Source organism: Lynx canadensis, chromosome B4, assembly GCF_007474595.2.
Source record: "Lynx canadensis isolate LIC74 chromosome B4, mLynCan4.pri.v2, whole genome shotgun sequence".
Lineage (NCBI taxonomy): Eukaryota > Metazoa > Chordata > Mammalia > Carnivora > Felidae > Lynx > Lynx canadensis.
The window spans coordinates 121,978,333-121,998,545 of record NC_044309.1 but is presented as its reverse complement, the minus strand read 5'-3'; the positions used below and the strand labels follow the sequence as shown (position 1 = coordinate 121,998,545).

Sequence of the window (20,213 nt, the reverse complement as noted above, 5' to 3'; positions counted from 1 at the left end):
ATTGCTAAGAATGAAAACTAGTCAAGAATTAACTTAATAGCTATGAGATCTATGCCATGTCACCACCCCTGCTTCAGCCTCCTTGTACTGAAAATGAAAATAATAGTTCCTATCTCACAGGATTTTGTGAAAAGTAAATGACATAAATACAAGTTTAGCTTTTAGCAGTGTCTGGCACATATAAAAGCCAACAGTCTCATCCAGGGGTCAGAACACTTTTTGGAAAGGACCAAAATAGTAAATATTTAAGGAGTGCAAGGCATATGGTCTAGATGTCACAACTATTCTACTTGATCTTGCTGTACGAAAATAGCCACAGACAATACATAAACAAATGAGCATAGCTGTGCTTCAACAAAACTTTATGGAAATTAAAATTAAGTTTCACAAAATATTATTCTCTTGTTTTTGTTTCAACTATTCAAACATGTAAAATCTATTCTTAGCTCAGGAACTGACTGCAAAAAAACAAAAGCAAGTAGTGCCCTAGTTTGCCAACACTGGTGTAGTCTCAGCTTGTCAGCAGCTAGCTGTCTGTATAAGCCTAGGCAGTCAGTTTTACAACTGACTGCCTAGGTAAAGTATCATCACATAGAAAACAGGAATAATACCTTCCAGCCAGTTATGAGAAGTCAATGAGACAATGAATATGCAAGCACTCTGAATGTTAGGCTGCACTATACAAAAACAGTAGAAGGTGGCATCGATAATAAATACTTGTTTTAAAAAACTGGATTCCAAACTGCACTGTAGCAAAAATTATGAGACAGGAAATTATCACTGTAGAGACAGTGTGAGATGGTAAAAGAATTTTTGAGTCAGACATTCCAGGGCCCACATCAGGTTCCCCAATTTAAGAGATGTATGGTCTTCAGTATTTAAAATCTCTGATGAATATTAATTTCCTTAAATGTAAAACCAGTTAAGAGATCTCCTACCTCATAAAACTATGAGACACAAGTAAATAACCCACCTAGTGCCTGCACACTTATTAGGTGCTCAATTGAAAAAAAAAAAAAATGGCAGTCGTTGGTGCTATTATCGTCAGAATGCTGATCCTAAATATTCCTTAGAAGAATGTAATAGGGAGAGGGCGAAGTCTCAGAATTGGAGCCTGCACACGTCTTGGGACTAGGACCTGGTTTCCTGCCAACCTAATGAACCTAAATAGGACTCTACGGGGCTCAGTCTTCCAGTCTGCAGATGATCCCTCAGGACCTTTTAGCTCTATTCATCACTAGGTACCGTGAACTCCGTTCAACACCCCGGGATCCAACCAGGCTCGAGAGCAAAGCCACTGAAAAAATAATACCCTAGACGGTTACTTAGCTGTCACCGAAAACCCCTCCCCAGCCGCAGCCTGAGTCAAAAATTAAAGTACGACAGCAAGGTAAGGAAGACATGAGACTCACCTGGCTCAAAGTAGACCCGCTAGGTGCAGACCGAACAGAAGCAAACTCCGGCCGAGCTGCAGTCTCCAAGTTGTCCATTTTAATTTTAAATCTCGCGGGAAGGCTCGGGAGCCAATCGCTGCTTCCGCCCTCTGACCCGGAAACAAACTCTGAGCGCGCCGCAGCAGCCCCCAGCGGAGACCAGATTCCTTCTGACCACTTCCCGACGCCCCTGGTGCGTATCACACGGGAACCCAGGGGGCCGCGCCGCTCTGCTCCTGGCCGCCCGCGCTCGCATCCTTTTCGTGCGAGTTCCTTCTCTCCCCGGGCCGTGCTCCACCCCTGTTCCTTCTGACCTGGGGCTTCGGGAGGTGGTAGCGGGGTCTCGCGGGACTTGCCTGCCTGGGGAGAGGTGTTGGGGTTCTTTGAGAGGACTTAAGTTTTCCTTCCGTCTTTTCCCCTCCAGTTTTAGAGGACAAGTCCAGCCCGCCTTGTACAGTAAAACCCTGAGAATGTAGTGAGATTGGGCACTAGTTTAACGAGGAATAGGGGACCAAGTCTCCTGACCTCGAATCTTTTCCACTTCTGACACCGCGCTGCCTCTGAGGGCATCCACCTGCTGGTCACCTTTAACTATTGCCTAGTCCCGGATCCCCTCCAGGGATTACTATTTTATAGGCTCTATAGGGTTACTATTTTATAGGCTCCCTGAGGTGGGATTCCTCTGATTCTCAATAAATACTTATCAGGTTCTTGATGTGTTTGTTACTGAGCCCAACTGTTCTCAGAACAACTCCTGCATCCAGTTAAGAGAAAAAAGACCTCTTTAGATCCCTAAATCTCTGGGAATGCTGCTTCGTCTGGGAATGCTGCTTCCACAGTGCACACCAGGCCATGACAGGCTGGTTGAAATTTTGTGCCTAGTTTTATGAATATTATCTTTATATCACACATTTCGGCACTCCTTCCTCCAGATCCTCTATTTTGGATCTGCTTATTTTATTGCTCTTTTCACACTGAATCATGACCATTACCGGATATTGTAATCTTCAAGGTGGAGGGCTGTGTTTTACTTCTCTAGCACTGGTGTCCAACATATAGTAAAGTATTTTAAATGCTGTCTCGCCTTAGGAGCTTGGCAGCTAACCTATTAAAGTCTCCATTTCTTTCTCTATAAAATGGGAACTGTAAGTAGTACCTTCCTCTTAAGTTTGCAAATATAGGTGTCCTGATGTCAATTAAATCCTCAACATGGAACTTACAAGCGGTGCTTCGTAAATGTTAAGTATCATTAATTTTTATGAATATATTTATTACAGTGGTTACATCTTCCAAGTACTTACTATATCTTTTAGGTCATCTAAACAGGGTATTATGATACATTCTGCAGGTATCACTCATAAAGTATTTAAAGAAGTACTTGAAATTGTTTAGCTGTCTCTGGCATCTGAAACACCATGTCCTTATTTTATTTGCTGAAAGTGACTAACACTTTGATGGTTTCTGTCTTAACTGTGTCTGTGCTATCATCCACAGTTTCGTGACCTTGTCCAGTAGAAGGCTATTTTATTTTTACAACTGTTCAAGTATTGACATACAAGATGAAGCAAGATGCCACAAGAAATGCTGCCTACACTGTGGATTGTGAAGATTATGTGCATGTGGTAGAATTTAATCCCTTTGAGAGTGGGGATTCAGGAAACCTAATTGCATATGGTGGCAGTAATTATGTGGTCATTGGCACGTGTACATTTCAGGTTAGTGTACAAACTCAGTGAATGACAGTGCAGCTATTTCAGAGCTTAAAATTTTTTTTTGGTAAACTTTGGCTAAATTTGGAAAGCATATTGAGTTTAAATGTAAGAAAAAAAATGATATGAAGAACTACAGAGGAAGATATTCCAGTAATATATGCCTGAGACTTGTGGAAACATTAAGTAGTGAAAAAAAAAGACTGTAAGGCTTCTCTTTTGCCTCATGTTTAGAAATGCAATATCCTAGTAATTGAAGGTTGTGATTAACTGAACATTTGGTATGTACAGGGAAACAAATGAATTCTAAGTAATTAATCTAGTTTTTCTACATTCCACTTTGACTTAGGAAACAAGCCTTAAAAATGGTCCTCCAGGAGATTTTACAGCTGTCAGGATATTCAGCTTTTCTATTCATATGCTCTCTTGCTTCTCATACATCTAAAGCATACATCCAGAGTGTACAAAGTATGAGACCATATTAATTGAACAGACAATTTAGCACAGTCATTAAGACAATGAGCTCTGGCACCAAAATGCTTAGATTTTTACTCCTACCTGGCTTTACCTCTTAATAGCTGTATGACCTTGAGCAGGTACTTAACCTCTCTTCTATAAAAATGATGAAAATAATACTTAATGGGGTGTTATGAGAATGTAGTGAGTTAGTACATGAGAAGTTCCTGGAAGGCATCTGGCACATTTAATGCATATATATGCACACACACACACATATGTTTTAACTGTCATTGATTTGGTCAGCATTGCCCCCTAGCACAGGCCCATATTTAATCACCAAAGCAAGATTGTTTCTGATGAGCACACACCATGTTTTCTCACAGGAAATAGTTCCACATGTGGAAGAGTCTAAACAATGAGAGTTCAACTCTCAGAAATCTTGGCTAATCCTTAATTTACCAGAATATTATTCATAGAACAGTATTTCTCAAGATTAATCAATGAGGTAATTTGACAGTGATCAGTTTTCAAAGATTTAAAGTAACTTTACCTCTCCCATACTGTTTATAAACATTATTTTCTCTTTTACTTGGGAAGCAGTTCAGTATCTTACAATGGTTTGGCGTCATAAGTGCAGTTTAGCATTTTGCAATGCAATAAATGTATAAAGTTATACAAAGTTAGACTGCATGAGTATTTATCCTAAGGAGAAAGTATGAATTAAAGGCTTCAGTTTTTTGGTGTCTGAGTAGAATACAGGAGGTCTTACATTGTCCCACGGTGTCTCTTAAGGTTGGGATAGGAAGTGCTCGCTTTCACACTAAGTGACCCTCGGTCTGACTAGCTGGACTACTTGGTTAGGATCAAAAAAAGTCCACATTATTAAGAGAAATAACACACTCTTGAAAAAGACTGAGGGAAAAACCATCCTTCCAGTGTAGGCTACTAACCTACGAAAGAATAGAGCAACTCCTTACAGGTGAAACTTTTACTTCATTACTTTTAAAATTAATAGCTGTAAACATAGAATTGTGTTTAAAAAAATACTGAAAAAGTATACCTTAATCTCTTGTTTATGTCCAGCTAGGAAATGAGAAAGTCAAGAAGGGAGAAAAAAATTAAGAAAGGCAGAGGTGATGAGTGGCAGAGAGAAAATGAAAGCAAAAGACAAAACGAGAAGAGAACTAACAAAAACATTTGCATTGCTCTGTCATGTCTTGCACATTGTCCTTGTTCATCTTCAGACCTGTCAGATTGGCAATCTGGGTCTTACAGCCAAGTTACCTAAAGAAAGAATTGGATTTTATTAATTTGGCAAGTAATGAACACAAATATTCTGTGCCAAGTATCGGAGATACAATTAAACAACTGTCCCTGACCTCATAGAGTTTCCATTTTACTTCAAAGAAGTTCAGGGATTTGTAAATGACTGGTAAATAAAAAAACAAGATCTAGACCTTGGTTCTAAACCCCTGTTCTTTTCCCTCTGTGTTATTCAGACAGGTTGCAGCCATATTTCAAATAGTTCTGCAAGAGAATTGAATCCCAATAATCTGTGTTTGAGGATTCAGAATAAATTATTGCTTCCCTTTAAAGTTTTTTTTTATCTAATTAAACACTATTAAACAATGTATTTTCTCATGTTAGAATCTTCAAGTTTCATAGCATCCAATTTCTGCCTCCCTCTTGTCTGAGACAACATGAAGTAAAGGTAAATTGAATTAAAAGCTTTCCACTTTCCTGTTGGAAAGGCAATCCTCATTCTAAGACTCTTAGGAAACAGTGCACTAGGTTTAAATTTCAACAAAGCATTTTTCAGAATCTTATGGTGTTCTTTTGAATATGGAAATTTGAGCTGAATGATGGTACTGTTAATTGATGTCATGTATTTGTCAAGTATTAAGTGCAAATCAGGTGCTGGGAACCGGTAACACATGTTAACAAAGCAAGGACTCTGACCTCAAGATGTTTAAACGTATAACAGTGCAGTAAGAAAACTGCTCTAAAAAGTCCTATGTGCAAAGGGTGGAGGAAACATGAAAATTTCTAGTCTATTCAAAGGGTCACCAGTAATGCATCGGGGCCCTTACTGGGATTTGAATGAGAACATTTGATTTAAGCAAGCTCATTGAATTTATATAGAACAGGAAGCTGACAAGGATACCTAATGCTTTGATGATAAACTGCATTTAACAAGTATTTATTAAGCACCTATTATTTGCCAGACACTGTACTTAGAATTGAGCTATTCTTTAATAGATCGGATTAATGGACCAAGTTGAACAAGCTAAAAATTAATAAAGTCTTGAAATGATAGACTGCTAAAGCTAGAAGAGACAATTGTGACTTATAGTTTTTAGTCACCTGGATGTTCACCATGAGTCAGTGCAATGATTAACTGCCAAATTCAATGCTGTTCTGTAGAAATACAATGTGAGCCACAGGTATATAAATTTAAGTGTTATAGCAAACACATTAAAAGTAAAAACCAGGTGAAATTAATTTTAATGTTTTTTTTTAACCCATTGTATCCAAAATATTTCATGTGTGACCAATATGAGAAATTAATGAGGGGCTCCTGGGTGGCTCAGTCAGCTAAGCATCTGGTTTTAGCTCAGGGCATGATCTCGCAGTTTGTGAGTTCAAGCCCTTCATCAGGCTCTGTGCTGACAGCTCAGAACCTGGAGCCTGCTTCACACTCTGTGTCTCCCTCTCTCTCTGCCCTCCCTGGCTCACGCTTTGCCTCTCTCTCTCAAAAGTAAACATTAAAAAAAATTTTTTTAATTTATGAGATATCTTGTATTGGTGTGGATTTTGCACTTTATAAAATATACACAGTTTTGAACTCGCTGTATTTCAGGTGCTTAATCACCCCATGTGACTGGTGGCTACCATGCTGGACAGTATAGCTCTATATTCTCCTGTATAAATTCACAGGTTGTTTAATGTTTACTTCAGTTCTCAGCAGTGTATATTATGATGCAAAGCAGATGATGTATTCAAAGACAGATTTCAGAATGCTATTAAAATGTTTGAAACCATCATGTGAAAGAGGGATTAGACTCAGAATGGTAGATGTATTTTGTGTTACTTGTCAATTCTGAGTTGAGTTGTGGCTTAATAGCGCTTTAAGACCGATGCTGAATCTGCTCTTTGAGTGCATTCACCTAAGGAGAGATCAGCTGTGGCCAGACACTTGCCATCACTGAAGTAGACTTAATCCATATGGTTCCAGAAGGCAGGAGCACTGAATAGAATTTACATGGGAACAGAATTAGGTTTAACGTTAAAGAGAACTCTTCTAATCAGAACTACCCCTGAGTTAAATAAGCTCCCCCCAAGAAGTAGCTAATTTCCTGTCACCGAATGTGCAGAGAAGGGTTGTACAGACTCTCTTCAGATGTTCTATAAATTCAAGTGTGAGATGAAAGAAGTGGACTAGGTAAACTTTTACAGTCTCATCTGACTAAAATTCTGTGTTTGGCCTTAAATGGGTGTGGTGGGAAGGCCTACCAATTTCAAACCCTTAGAATAGCCCTTTCAATCAACCTGGCTTTGTCCCAACCTCAAATACGCCAGAGCCTTATATAATGATTTGTACTGTAGCAAGTTTTCCAAAGTGTCTTAATTTCCTTCCTATACAATACTGCCTACACCCCAAACTAAACCTAAAATAACATTCGTCTCTGCCTATACCACACACACACCCTAGCCTTTTAGTTGGCTCCATGGCAGACATTGCTGCCAGGAAAAAAGGTTTCACTGGTAATACATAAAGCTCAGGGTATACAGTCCCTGGGTTTCTTTATCTCCACCGGCCACCCAATAACTCCATATATACTATGGGTAACAAATTATAGAACCCAATTGTCAACACTGTTGTTACAGTCGCAAAGTAAAGTGTGTTTTGATGGTGAAACTTCATTTTTAGAAGATGGATTTGTCCAGTGTGGAAAAATAGATGTAACCCAAACTATGAAGTCAGCTATGATTAGGCTCTTAACCTTATTTTAAAATTGCTTAGTGGTTGCTGCCTTGGCATATCTGGCTGTTAGCTATACAGTTATACACACAGATTATGAAGTAATAAAAGTTGACAGTGTTTTTCTTTCCTTGATAAGTACATTTCTATCTCCTTTTTTTCATTTATGGAAAAACTTTTTGTTGTTAACTCTAAGTTCATGTGAAATTTAAAGTTATTTTCAAGGGGCATCTGAATTATTTAGAGAAAACCCTGTGTAATGTATCTGTGAAATGGCTTTGCTAAGGATCCCAAAGGCTATCCTGGAAAAAATCTACACATCCAATAGGATTCACTTTAAGTACACACTCTAAAACTTTGCATTTATTTATTTTTTTTATGTTTATTTATTTTTGAGACAGAGAGCATGAATGGGGGAGGGTCAGAGAGAGGGAGACACAGAATCTGAAGCAGGCTCCAGGCTCTGAGCTGTCAGCACAGAGCCTGATGCGGGGCTTGAACTCATGGACTGTGAGATCATGACCTGGGCCGAAGTCGGATGCTTAACTGACTGAGCCACCCAGGCATCCCTGAAACTTGGCATTTAGATTCAGGATGAATGGAGTTCTTAGAACAGGCCTTTAGGTAATATTCCTATCTACGTCGACATATGTATTCATTAAATAACAAGTTTCACCTGCTCTGGATTTTTTTTTCCTTGATGATGTTAGCATTTTATAAAATTATAAAAGAATTATAAAGGATAACTTACAAAAGGTAACTACAGCCACTTAATACAGAGGATTCCTTGGGCAAATTTGTCATGAAAAATTTTGCTGGAGTCTCTAGACCAGTTAGGGTATTGATTTAAATAACAAGACAAGGATTTACTTATTTTTGAATTGCAATATTTTAAGCCTATAAAAAGTATTTTAAAATATGTATTATCTATAAAAAGTATAAAGAATAATAAAATAGGGGCACCTGGATGACTCAGTCACTTGAGCATCCAGCACTTGATTTCAGCTCAGGTCATGATCTCATGGTGAGGCTGGGCCCCGCATAGGGGCTATCAGTGCAAAGCCTGCATGGGATTCTCTCTCCCTCTCTATCTGCCCCTCACCCCTTCTCAAAATAAACAAATATTTTAAAAAAGAAGAAGAAAATATGTTCCTGTATACCCACAACCTGGCTTAAGCAATGGAACATTAGCAATTCCCTCGAACACCGAAGGGTGTTCTCCCCTTACGGCCTTTCCTTCTCACCCCCAAGAGTCTGAAATTTTATGTTGGGGATTCTTTGTTTTTCTTTATAGAATTACCATATATGTAGGTGTTACAAATCAGTATATTGTATTTCATGTTTTAACCTTTGTTTTAATGAAATTATTCTGTATTCTGTTCTTCTACAGTATGTTGCTCTTACCATTGTATTTGTTAGATTCCTCCATGTCAAAGTTCATTTATTTCCATTGTTATATGATACACAAATATACCATGATTAATCTATTCTTCTGTTGGCTATTTGGGTTACTTTTTGTTTTTTACTCTTGAAAACCTTGCCAATACGCATATTCTTATGTCTTCTGCTTGTGTTTTGTTACCTCCTTTCATTGTTTTCTTCCCTGTTAATTTGGAGGTTGTACATGCTGTTTCTTTTAATGGTTACCAAAGACACTTTAACATACACACTTAATTAGACAAAGTCAAAATTAATATCTTTAACTTCTTCATGAACAAAATAAGGATCTTTGACTCTTTGAACTATTACCACACCCTCCAGACTTATATTACTGTCATATTTTAGTTCTGTCATTTTTCTTTTCACTTTAACACACGAATTTAAGTGTTTTATGTGGCTAATATTTGTTTAGATCAACCCACCTGCTTGCCTTTGATTTTTTTACTCACTTTTTCTTACATCTCAGGCCTTCCTTCTGGGATCATTTTTCTTCACCTGAAAGCACATTCTTTACTATAAGAAAAACTTTACTACTAAATTTTTACTGCTAAGTTATTTACTACTAAATAATTTCTAATATTTTACATTTTTCCAGCCACTTCATGTGTCTGTTGCAAATTACTCGTAGTTATTTACAACTCCTTAAAAATCTAAAAATGATTTTCATCTCATGGGCCTTACAAAAACAAGCCAGAGGTCAGATTTTGCACAACCTTGGTTGCCACCATCTGCTTTAGATCTTTCAGTGAGAGTTTATTGATGCTAAGTCTCAGTTTTTGTTTTTCTGAAAATATCTTTAGTACAGCTTCATTCTTGAAGTGTTTAGTTCTAGAGTTTTTTTCAGTCATCATTTTGGAGCTCTTATTCTACTATCTTCATGCATTTGTTGTTTCTGCTGAGAAGTCCATGGTTGTCCTTTTCTAGGAAATCTCTTGTGTAGGGAACCTGTCTTTTCTTCTGGCTGGTGTTGCTGACACCTCCCCCTACCCACCCCCCCACCCCCCCCACACACACACACCTGGCCTTCTCCCTCCCCACCACTCTCTCCCTCAATGTGTATATACATATACACACAAATATATATCATGAGAGTTTGTGTGTATATTCTGAAGCTTCACTATGTTGTATCTGCCTGCAGATTTTTTATTTAAGCCAACTGGGATGTATTTTTCTTTCTAAATGTGCATATTGGTGCCTGTCATCAAGTATGGAGAGGATCCTTTGTCATTATCTCTTCGAATATTGTCAACACTCTTCCCTCATTCCCTCTATTCACTCCTCTATAGCCCCAATTAGATACATGGTAGACCTTTTCATTGAATCCCTTCTCTCTTGTTGTCTTCACTTTGCTCCATTCTGAGTAATTTTTTTCAAATCTGTCTTCCAGCTGCTCTAAGCATTGATTTTTTTTTTCCATTATGGTATTTTCATCTAAATTTTTTGTTTGGTTCTTTTTAAAATCTGCCTAATCATTTTTGGTAATCTCTTGTTGCTTACTCATACTTGTGTTTGTGATACTTTTTTTCCACGTATATGAGTGCATGCATGTAAGATCATATTTGATTGAACTATATCTGTGGGAACTTTTTGAGACCTGGGTAGAGGTAGTTCATCCAAAGAGAATTTGCTTTTGTCTGTCAAGTGCTTGGGGCCACTACCAACATATGGCCATTTTAAAATGTTATTTTCTGAAGCACATAGTTAGTGTGAATTCAGGCCCCAAACTTATGTGAGGACCAGTTTATGGTTGAGATTTTCTTCTAAGTGGCATTTCTCTTTCTTAGCCTTCGCCCATGGTAGACATTTTGCATAGTAGTTTCAGTTTTTTGGTTTTATTCCTACTTCCCCTTTAGAAGTCCTGGATCTATGCAGAAGTTTCTAATCATCCCTCTTTGTGCGGGCACTAAGCTTTGTCTTTTTGCCTCTCAAACAAGCAGTTAGTTATTGGATGTGGGCAGAAGTACTTAAGATAGCTGCATGCCTAAGTGCTCAGTTGCTTCCCTGGACTTGGATTTTTGCATTATTTTTATAATGGGAAAGCTTTTCAGGTGAACATCCATATTGCCAGACCTAGATGACTTGGCTTTTCAAAATTCATTTTTTCTTCCTCCTCTTCCCATGAAGATAAACAGAAATCATTTTACTAGTACTGAGCGGGTAAATAAGCTGACTTTAATTAAACATCTAACCTAGAATCCAAAAGACTAACCAGATTGTATCAACATATTCACTATTCATAGACTGTAATAGTATTAGATGAACAATTTGTAACATCTTATACATGTATAGTGCCATATATAATACTATGTGAAAATTATTGATATTCATTGTAATGACTGAGGCATTATCTTGTACATAACCAAAACTTTATGTTCGGTATGTATTTTTTTAATATTGTCAGTTCGATTATGTATGGTAATTCATTTACCTAGAATATTTTGATTTTTAGAGGATTCAATTTTCATTGCATTTGGTGTGAAATATGTTCACTATCAGGAATAAAATGTCTTCTAAGTAAGATAAAGTATAACATGTTCACTGTTTATTTTTAGTAGCCCTAGAGAGTTATTCTTTGAGGCTTAGAAAGTTTTACCGATTTTTGTCATCGTTGTTCAGTAAACCACTTAAATCTCAGTATCTAATTTGTTTTTGAACTTACAAAAGAATATACATGGCCTCCTGATAAATTCTTCATTATAACGAAATGGGGTGTTATAGTGTTTGTTCTTATAACTTATTAAAACATTTACTATGTATGTTTAGGAAGAAGAAGCAGACGTGGACGGAATTCAGTATAAAACACTACGAACATTTCAGCATGGAGTCAGGGTTGATGGCATAGCTTGGAGCCCAGAAACTAGACTTGATTCATTGCCTCCAATAATCAAGTAAGTTTAAAACTATTAAATGCAGTATTTATTAATGTCCTTTGTTGTAAGTGATCTGAAGCCTTTGATCATAAGGACATTTCTCCTCCATTTCCTTTTTCCCCACTTTTAGATATTAGCTTTTTTTTTTTAATGTTTTATTTCTTTTAGAGACAGAGCATGAGCAGGGGAGGGGCAGAGAGAGAAAGAGACAGAGAATCCAAAGCAGGCTCCAGGCCCTGAGCTGTCAGCACAGAGCCCCATGCAGAGCTCAAACCCACAAACCACGAGATCATGACCTGAGCCAAAGTCAGACGCTCGACTGACTGAGCCACCCAGGCGCCCCTAGACATTAGCAATTTTAACATTGGCCATTATTTTGTAATTTAGGCTTATTATCTGAATATGTGATTTAAATATGCAACATGGTAGTGGTACTTTGAGAATATGTTTGGGCCTGACTACATAAATTTTTACTTGAGTTTCACCTAAATCATTTGAGGTCTTCACAGATTCTTCACTGAGTCCACTACTTACTGAAAGTACAACTCTGTTGAAATAAGTAAATGTGGTTGAGTCATTAATCAAACTTACTACTGCACACATAGGCCAATGTCACATGTACATGTTTAACAGTATATAAAGCGGCAGTTCTAATACTTGAGCTTCAGTTTTTATGAAAACATTAGAAAAGAACAATTGCTTTTTGAGAAACATCTTGACACTACCTGCTGAGGCCTTCTCCACAAAGGCAATAATAATATGTCAGGTTATTTAGTGCTTGTTGCAGAACACTAACCTTGCTTCCACAGATGTCAAATCTAAAAGATATGTCTTCTTTTAGTAAACAGCTTAGCAGCCATAAGTTAGCTCTTACTGAGCTAACCTAATTTTTTTAAATTAAGGGATAATTTGAAAACAGTGAAATTCTCAGTTTCTGGGAGTACCATTTGATCAGTGTTGACATGCATATACTTGTATAACCCATATGCTGGCAATACATAGCATTTCCATCACTTCTAAAGGTTCTTTATGCTCCTTCCCAGTCAATCCATGTACCCCATCCTCTGCCAAAGCAACCATTGATCTAATTTTCAGAAATGAGTGTTGCCTATTCTAGAACTTCATGTAAATAGAATCATATAGAATGTATTTTTTGTGTCTAGTATGATGTTTTTGAGATTTATCCGTGTTAAGAGTACCAGTGGTTCTTTTCTTTTTCTTTTCATTTATTTTGTTACTTTGTAATGCATTCCATTACATTGTATAAATACCACTATTTGTTTGTAACATTCTCCTGTAAATAAACACTAGGGCAGTATCCAGTTTTTAGCTATTATGACTAAAGTTGTTTGAGCGTCCCTATATACAGCTTTTAGTAGATACATGGTTTTATTTCTCTTAGGAGTAGAATTGCTCCTACTCTTAAGAGAATCAGAGTAGAATCAGAGGATAGATGTATGTTAACATTTTTTAAAAAGTACCAGTCTCCATAGTGCTTCTACCATTTCATGTGCCCACCAATAATCTAAAGATGATCCACTTCCTCTACCAACTCTAAAATGTTTAATTGTTGTCAGTCTTTAATTTGGTTAGTACCAGAATGACATTTCCCTGATGACTCATGATGTTGAGCACTGTTTCATATGCATTCTATTTCCTAACTACAGAATGGTTGCCTGCAACAAAGATTGTGAAGATGTGGTGTTTTCTTCTAGAAGCTTTACAGGTTTTAGCTAACTGAATTTTAAATAATCCACACGACAGTGCTTGTTAACATACATAAGTCATTGTCAGCAGCCAGTTTGCTGTTCATTTCCTTTTATATTAAAAGGAAGTGTTCACAGAATCTGAAGCTAAACAAGAGTCAGGCAGTCTCTTTGCATTCGCTAGCAGATTTTTAAAGCTGTAGAAACTGTTCTTCCCATGGTTCTGCTTGGTGCCTGTTTTCCTGCCCTCCTTTTAATGGATATGCTATACTGTTTCATCTTTTTTGTCGTTGTTGCCTTTTGATAAGCAGCCTCAAATTTTGGGGAGAACTCTACAAATATGTATAATAAACTTGGCACGTTAACCAGGCATTAATTTTAAAGACAGTATTTTTATAGCAAGCTGGCAGCACAATTTTGTTTTTAAATAAATTATTTATTTTTATTATAAAAATAATACACATTTACTGTATCAAATTTGGAATATACAGAAACATTTTTAAAGGCCATCTACACACCCAGTACTCTATTTTTTTCATAAATAGTTTTACACAGTTGTGATTAAACTGTATTTTTATATTTCTTACTTTACTTTTTTTATATTTATAATCCAAAGTAGATACTATTTTTTTCATGACTGAAGAGTGGTCTATCAAGATGACTGAGGTATATAACTTTGTGTCTGTCTTACCATCGTTAACTTATAGTTAGAAAGAACCCATTCCTAGTGTTTTATCTTTAGCATTTAGTTACCGTCAGTTCTTTCTCTCTCTCCATCTCTCTCTCTGTTCATCCCCACTGCTTTTCTTTCACATTTGCTGGAGAGTAACTCTTCACCTTACCTCTGTTCTCTGAGTCTTTATGGTTTATTAAAGGATGATGTAAGTATACTTACCATGTATAAAGTTAAGCAGCAAAGTTTGGAGAAAAGTAGAACACCAAAAGATTTTCCATAAAGTTTTGTAGGTGTGTTTTATCTTTTAATTTTATTTATTAATTTTTAAAAATTGGGTTTTTTTAGAGAGCACGCACACAAGGAGAGGGGCAGAGGGAGAGGGAGAAGGGGAGAGAGAGAGAAAGAGAGAGAGAGAATGAGAGTCTCAAGCAGACTCCATACTCTGCATGGAGCCTGCTGCCAGGCTCACTTCCACAGCCCTGGGGTCATGACCTGAACTGAAATCAGGAGTCAGATGCTCAACTGACCAAGCCACCCAGGCACCCCTCTTTTAATCTTAATGAGATTCTTTCATTAATTCTTTTTTAAGTAAATAATCTTTGTCCCTGTAAGGCCTGTATTCTTTGATGTTTTTACTGAACTTGGCCTTATTCTTTTACTAATACCTTCTTTATAAACCCTTTTGCTTGAGATATTTATTTTAAAAGCCTTCTAAAATAGCCTTTTTCTATTTTAGAAATGATATTTTGGTGAGAGATTTTTAAATGATTTCTTATGACATCACTATGGGGAAATCTACTTTAGAAGACCCTCACATTAGTAATGTTGTAACAAGTCTGTTCTAGAGTTTCCTCTGAGTGGGAAAGTATGAATACCCAAAACAATAATGGGACAAATTCAAAGAAGAATTAGGTACTATAAGCTTTGGGTTTTTTTAATTTTTTTCTTATCTTTAATTTGTATGTTACGAAATATAGCATATGTGCCCAAAAGTACAAAAGAAAAAAAAAAGTACATGTGCAGTTTAACATGATTATTGTAAAACAAACACCCATGTAATGATCACCCATGGAAGGCAATAGAAAACATTGCCAGTACCTAAGGTCTCCCCCTGCCCCTTCCTAATTAACCTCCCTTCTCCTTAAAGGTAATTATTCTCATGATTATTGTGGTAATCATTTATCTTCTTGAGTTTTTTTCTGTAGTTTTATCAGTTATTTTATCAACTATTTTTTCCTACCTAAGAACTTTCATACAAATAGAATAATAATATCCTTTTTTTTCTGCCCTGCTTTGTTCACTTGACATTATATATGTGAGATCCGTCCTTGTTTCTACTTATAGCTCTAATTACTGATTTGTGTTGGGTCTTGTTTTTTTACTTCTAGATTTTGTACTTCAGCTGCTGATATGAAAATAAGGTTGTTTACTTCAGACCTTCAAGATAAAAATGAATACAAGGTATGTTGACAAGTATACTTATAACTCTCTATTTTAAAACATGTATTACTTTTGCTTTTTTAATTGAATTTGTCTCAATTTAAAATGACATTTAATGTCATTTTACTTTATTTGACTCTGTTTTAGGCTATAGTAAGGACTATAGGTTATAGATCTGGTAGCATTTATTAAAATATTACATAGGCACAGCAAATGAATGAAAATTAGAAATTCACATTTCAGTATAGTAGTAGAGTAATAGACATGAACACACATAGAGTTGAGTCAGACTTGAAGAGAACCAACAATTAGCACAGCATAGGGCAAGGTGGGATTACAAAGTGCTTAAGATCACAGACACAGGAGCCAGACTACCAGGGTTTGAAGCCCAATTCTACCGCTTTAGTAACAGTGTGACTGGTCAAGTTCTCAATTTCTTTGTGCTCAGTTTCTTATCTGTAAAACGGGGATAATCATAGTATCTGCCTCAAGGACCATAAGCATTGACAGAGCTAATTCATGTAAAACATTTAGAACAAATCTTTGTGTATAGTAAGCCCTATAGATATGTTTTCTATTAGTATAATAAATAACCCTGTAAAATAAGACAGACAAATACCGTATGATCTCAATTATACGTGAAATTTTAAAAAGGCAAATTCATAGAAACAGTATAATGGTGGTTGCTGGGGGATGGGGGAAATGGGGAGATGTTGGTCAAAGGGCATAAACTTCCAGTTATAAGATGAATAAGTTCTCAAAAAAACAAAAAAATAAAAAAAGATGAATAAGTTCTGGGAATCTAATGTACAGCATAATGAGTATAATGAACAGTATGTGTTACATACCTGTAAGTTGCTAAGAGTAGATCTTAGGGGCACCTGGGTGGCTCAGTCAGTTAAGCATCAGACTTCGGCTCAGGTCATGATCTTCTCATGGCTCATGAGTTCAAGCCCCACGTGAGGCTCTGTGCGGACAGCTCAGAGCCTAGAGACTACTTCAGATTCTGTGTCTCCCACTCTCTTTGCCCTCCCCTGCTCATGCTCCATTTCTCTCTCTCTCTCTCTCTCTCTCAAAAAATAGACAAACATGTAAAAAAAAATTTTTTTTAAAAACAAGCTTTGAGCTTAAATGTTCTTGCCACAAAACAAAACTGGATTTTTGAGTTGTTGTGATTATGGGCTTCTAATACTAACTGTCCCCGGTGATGGCAGTCACATTGAGGAAGTGAATAAAGACCTTAGAAGGTGAAATCCATATGTGTTTATTAGATAAAGAGTGTGCAGAGTAGTAGATGTGAGTTAAAAAGTTGAGGGGGACTCTATCTCAGTACCCCTAGAAAGTTCTTCTAGCTTTAATATTTGCTTAAGCTTTATGTAATAAGAGGAGGTGATATGAGGACAGGTACACTAAAAAAAGTGTGTGTGTGTATGCGTGTGTGTGCGTGTGTGTGTGTGTGTGTGTGTGTTTGTAAGAAATGCATACTAGAAAAGAAAGATCAAGCTAATAGCTGTGTTGAATGATCAGCTTCTTTCCAAGATAAACCTTCCAGAAAAGTGGGTGTATAAATCATGCTTTAAAAATAGCAAATTGCTTAAGAAATATTTATAGAAAAGGGAAGCATGCAGTGAAAGCTTTTAAGTCAGTGAAGTAAAAATATTAGGTAGGAATATTGTAGGTTATTTTCCGGTGTACTTACTAACTTCTCTCCTTTTATCAGATTTTAGAGGGCCATTCAGATTTCATTAATGGTTTGGTGTTTGAGCCCAAAGAGGGCCAAGAACTTGCAAGTGTGAGTGATGATCATACCTGCAGGTATGTTGCTTATGTTAAAGCCACATTTTTCAATTTTCATCTTATTTTAATGAGAATTACATTAGAAAAATTAGAGAAAATTTAATTTGTATATTTACTCCATAAAATGTTATAAAAGAAGTATACTTGGTTTAAATTGTAAGCATGACACAAACATGAGTTTCACAACTGGTAAGTTGAGTTCTCATCCCAGTTAATGGAAACGTCCCTTGCTGACTCATAGGTGCCTCTCTGCCTCTTATTTTAGATGTGTACATTTATGAAATTTAAATATATAATGGGTCAAATTCTCCAATATCGGGTAAGATCAGTAGGATACTAAAAGGCAATTGCCATACTGTGAAGTTATTTCACAGATCCTGTCTGAAAGTTGTTTAATAATGAATTGCAAATCTCATTTCCTAAACTAAGACTCATGGGAAATTTCCTATTCTGACAAATTTGGAAGTCTCTATATTAAAGGTTTTCTGTAGGGGCGCCCGGGTGGCTCAGTCAGTTAAGCAACCGACTTCAGCTCAGGTCATGATCTCGCAGTTCGTGAGTTCAAGCCCTGAGTCAGACTCTGCTGACAGCTCAAAGCCTGGAGCCTGCTTCAGATTCTGTGTCTCTCTCTCTCTCTGCCCCTCCCCTCCTTGTGTGCACTCGCTCGCGCTCTCTCTCTGTCTCTCTCTCAAAAATAAACATTAAAAAAATTTTTTTGAGATAAAAAATAAAGGTTTCCTGTAGATGTAGTGCATTTAAATATCACATTCTTCTACCTCACCCCAAGTTTGGAATGGATGAGGTAGCTATAACATTTTTTAATAGTGCCTAAAGCTGGAGAATATCACAAGTAAAGAATAAGACGAAGAGTAGGAGGTGGAAATAAGCTGAGGAGTCAGGAGTGAAATGAGGGAATTCTATAGGAGTGCCAATCACTTCATTTGCTTTAACAGTACTGTGAGGAAAAATACCCCACAGCTCTGTTATTTTACATAGTTTTAATGTTTGATGAGGCGATGACAAAATCATTAGTGTTCATAAACACTTGTATATATATAAAACCATTAAATATGTGTCTTTTCACATTGGAAGTAAAGCCACGAGGAACTTGTTAAATTTTAATCATAACAGCTCATCCTTTTAAAGTTATAGAGTCATAGGCCATTATTCTTTATGTACTGCCTGTTAAAATTTTCATGTCAAGGACATGAAAGATTTACATGCCATTAAGATTTTAGGGCCTCACATGTTACAAAACCAAGTTTGTATAGAGAGCTGAAGAGTAAATGGGACCATTTTTAAGGTAAAAGTTAGAATAGATCACTAGATATAAATAATGACATTTTAGTTCTGTAACACATGGACTTTCCTAATCACAAGCATTTGGAATAATGAAACCTGAGAAGGGGGAAAATGAGCGTCTTTGCAAGCCAAGGAACAGCCTCTGAATAGTGAACAATAGCCAAAGACCTGGGATTACATTCAGTGGTCTATTATTACTTTTTTTCTTGTTGTAGAATTGGGGATTTTTGTAGACTAGTAAAATGGTCCTAAAATTTTGGGGACTGAAAAAGGGTTGCCAACTTTTTATTTTGTCAAGTAGTAAGAATTTTAAAAGGTCTACTGCCTTTTATTATTACCATCATTTTCTGAAAGTAAGAACATTATTCTAAAAAGGAGAAAGACTTAACTTCAAAGTAAGTCCTTTAAATAAATTTAACTTTTTAAAAAAAAACTTTGTTGCACCTAATTGCCTTATTTTGCTACACTGCGATGGATGATGTTATTGTTCAGCAAATGAATACTCTCCCTCCCCTCTTCCCATGGAAGGAGATTTTCCCACTCCATTGGGCTTAGCTATGTGGCTTGTTTAGGCCAACAAAATGTTAGCTGGTATGATACAAGCAGACACTTTATCTGATTTACGTGGTTTGTCTTGACCTATTGTCCTCTGTCTTCTGTAAGATGAGAGTGGCCTAGATAGCTACTGGTCCCAGAATGAGAAACACATAGAACAAATATGGACCCATGTGGCATTATGAAATAGAGCTTCCTACAGATTCATGAGCAAGAAATGTATGCTTATTTTTCTTAGCCACTGAGATTGGGGGTTGATAACATCATTTTAGCAGTAGCTAAGGAGCTAAACTTAGAATTTGTCAGCTTAGTTCACCAATCAAAAGTAAAGGATAATTCCAATTGGCTATTAAAGTCAAATGTCTTGGTCCAAAAGCTTAGCAATATAGATTAAAACTTTTAAAAGAAACAGCATAAATCAAGAAGTTTAAAGTAAGGAAGAGTAGTAGGTATCCTACACTTTCATAGTAACAAAGGAAAGAAGGAATTCTGAGAAGACTACAATAGAAAAACATTTCAGGGGTGCCTGGGTGGCTCAGGTGTTTAAGCATCTGACTCTTGATCTTGGCTCAGGTCATGATCTCATGGTTCACAAGTTCAAGTCCCACATCCAGTTCTGTACTGACAGCTCAGAGCCTGGAGCCTACTTCAGATTCTGTGTCCCCCTGTCTCTCTGCCCCTCCCCTGCTCATATTCTGTCTCTCTCTCAAAAATAAAGAAATATTAAAAAAAAAAAAAGAAATCAGTAACCAAAGTTTATATCTTAAAGGAACTAGAAAAAGAACAAAGGAAACACAAAGATAGCAGAAGGAAGAAAGTAAAGATTATAGCAGAGATAAGCAGA

General features: G+C 36.7%; 2 protein-coding genes across 2 annotated transcripts in view; one reads left to right on the top strand and one right to left on the bottom strand.

The window, feature by feature from the left end:
* LOC115519504 (PARP1 binding protein) overlaps positions 1-1,476 on the bottom strand; it is a 66,163-nt gene extending 64,687 nt beyond the window's left edge. The window contains exon 1 of the mRNA XM_030323512.1: positions 1,413-1,476. The gene's annotated coding sequence lies outside the window, so the exon portion shown is untranslated. The remainder of the gene's footprint in view (positions 1-1,412) is intronic.
* Positions 1,477-1,557: 81 nt separating this feature from the next.
* Positions 1,558-20,213, top strand: part of NUP37 (nucleoporin 37) — a 42,641-nt gene continuing 23,985 nt past the window's right edge. The window contains exons 1-5 of the mRNA XM_030323509.1: positions 1,558-1,626; positions 2,928-3,148; positions 11,787-11,911; positions 15,664-15,736; positions 17,436-17,530. Of these exons, the coding sequence (XP_030179369.1) occupies positions 2,993-3,148; positions 11,787-11,911; positions 15,664-15,736; positions 17,436-17,530 (449 nt within the window). The 5' untranslated portion in view covers positions 1,558-1,626; positions 2,928-2,992. The remainder of the gene's footprint in view (positions 1,627-2,927; positions 3,149-11,786; positions 11,912-15,663; positions 15,737-17,435; positions 17,531-20,213) is intronic.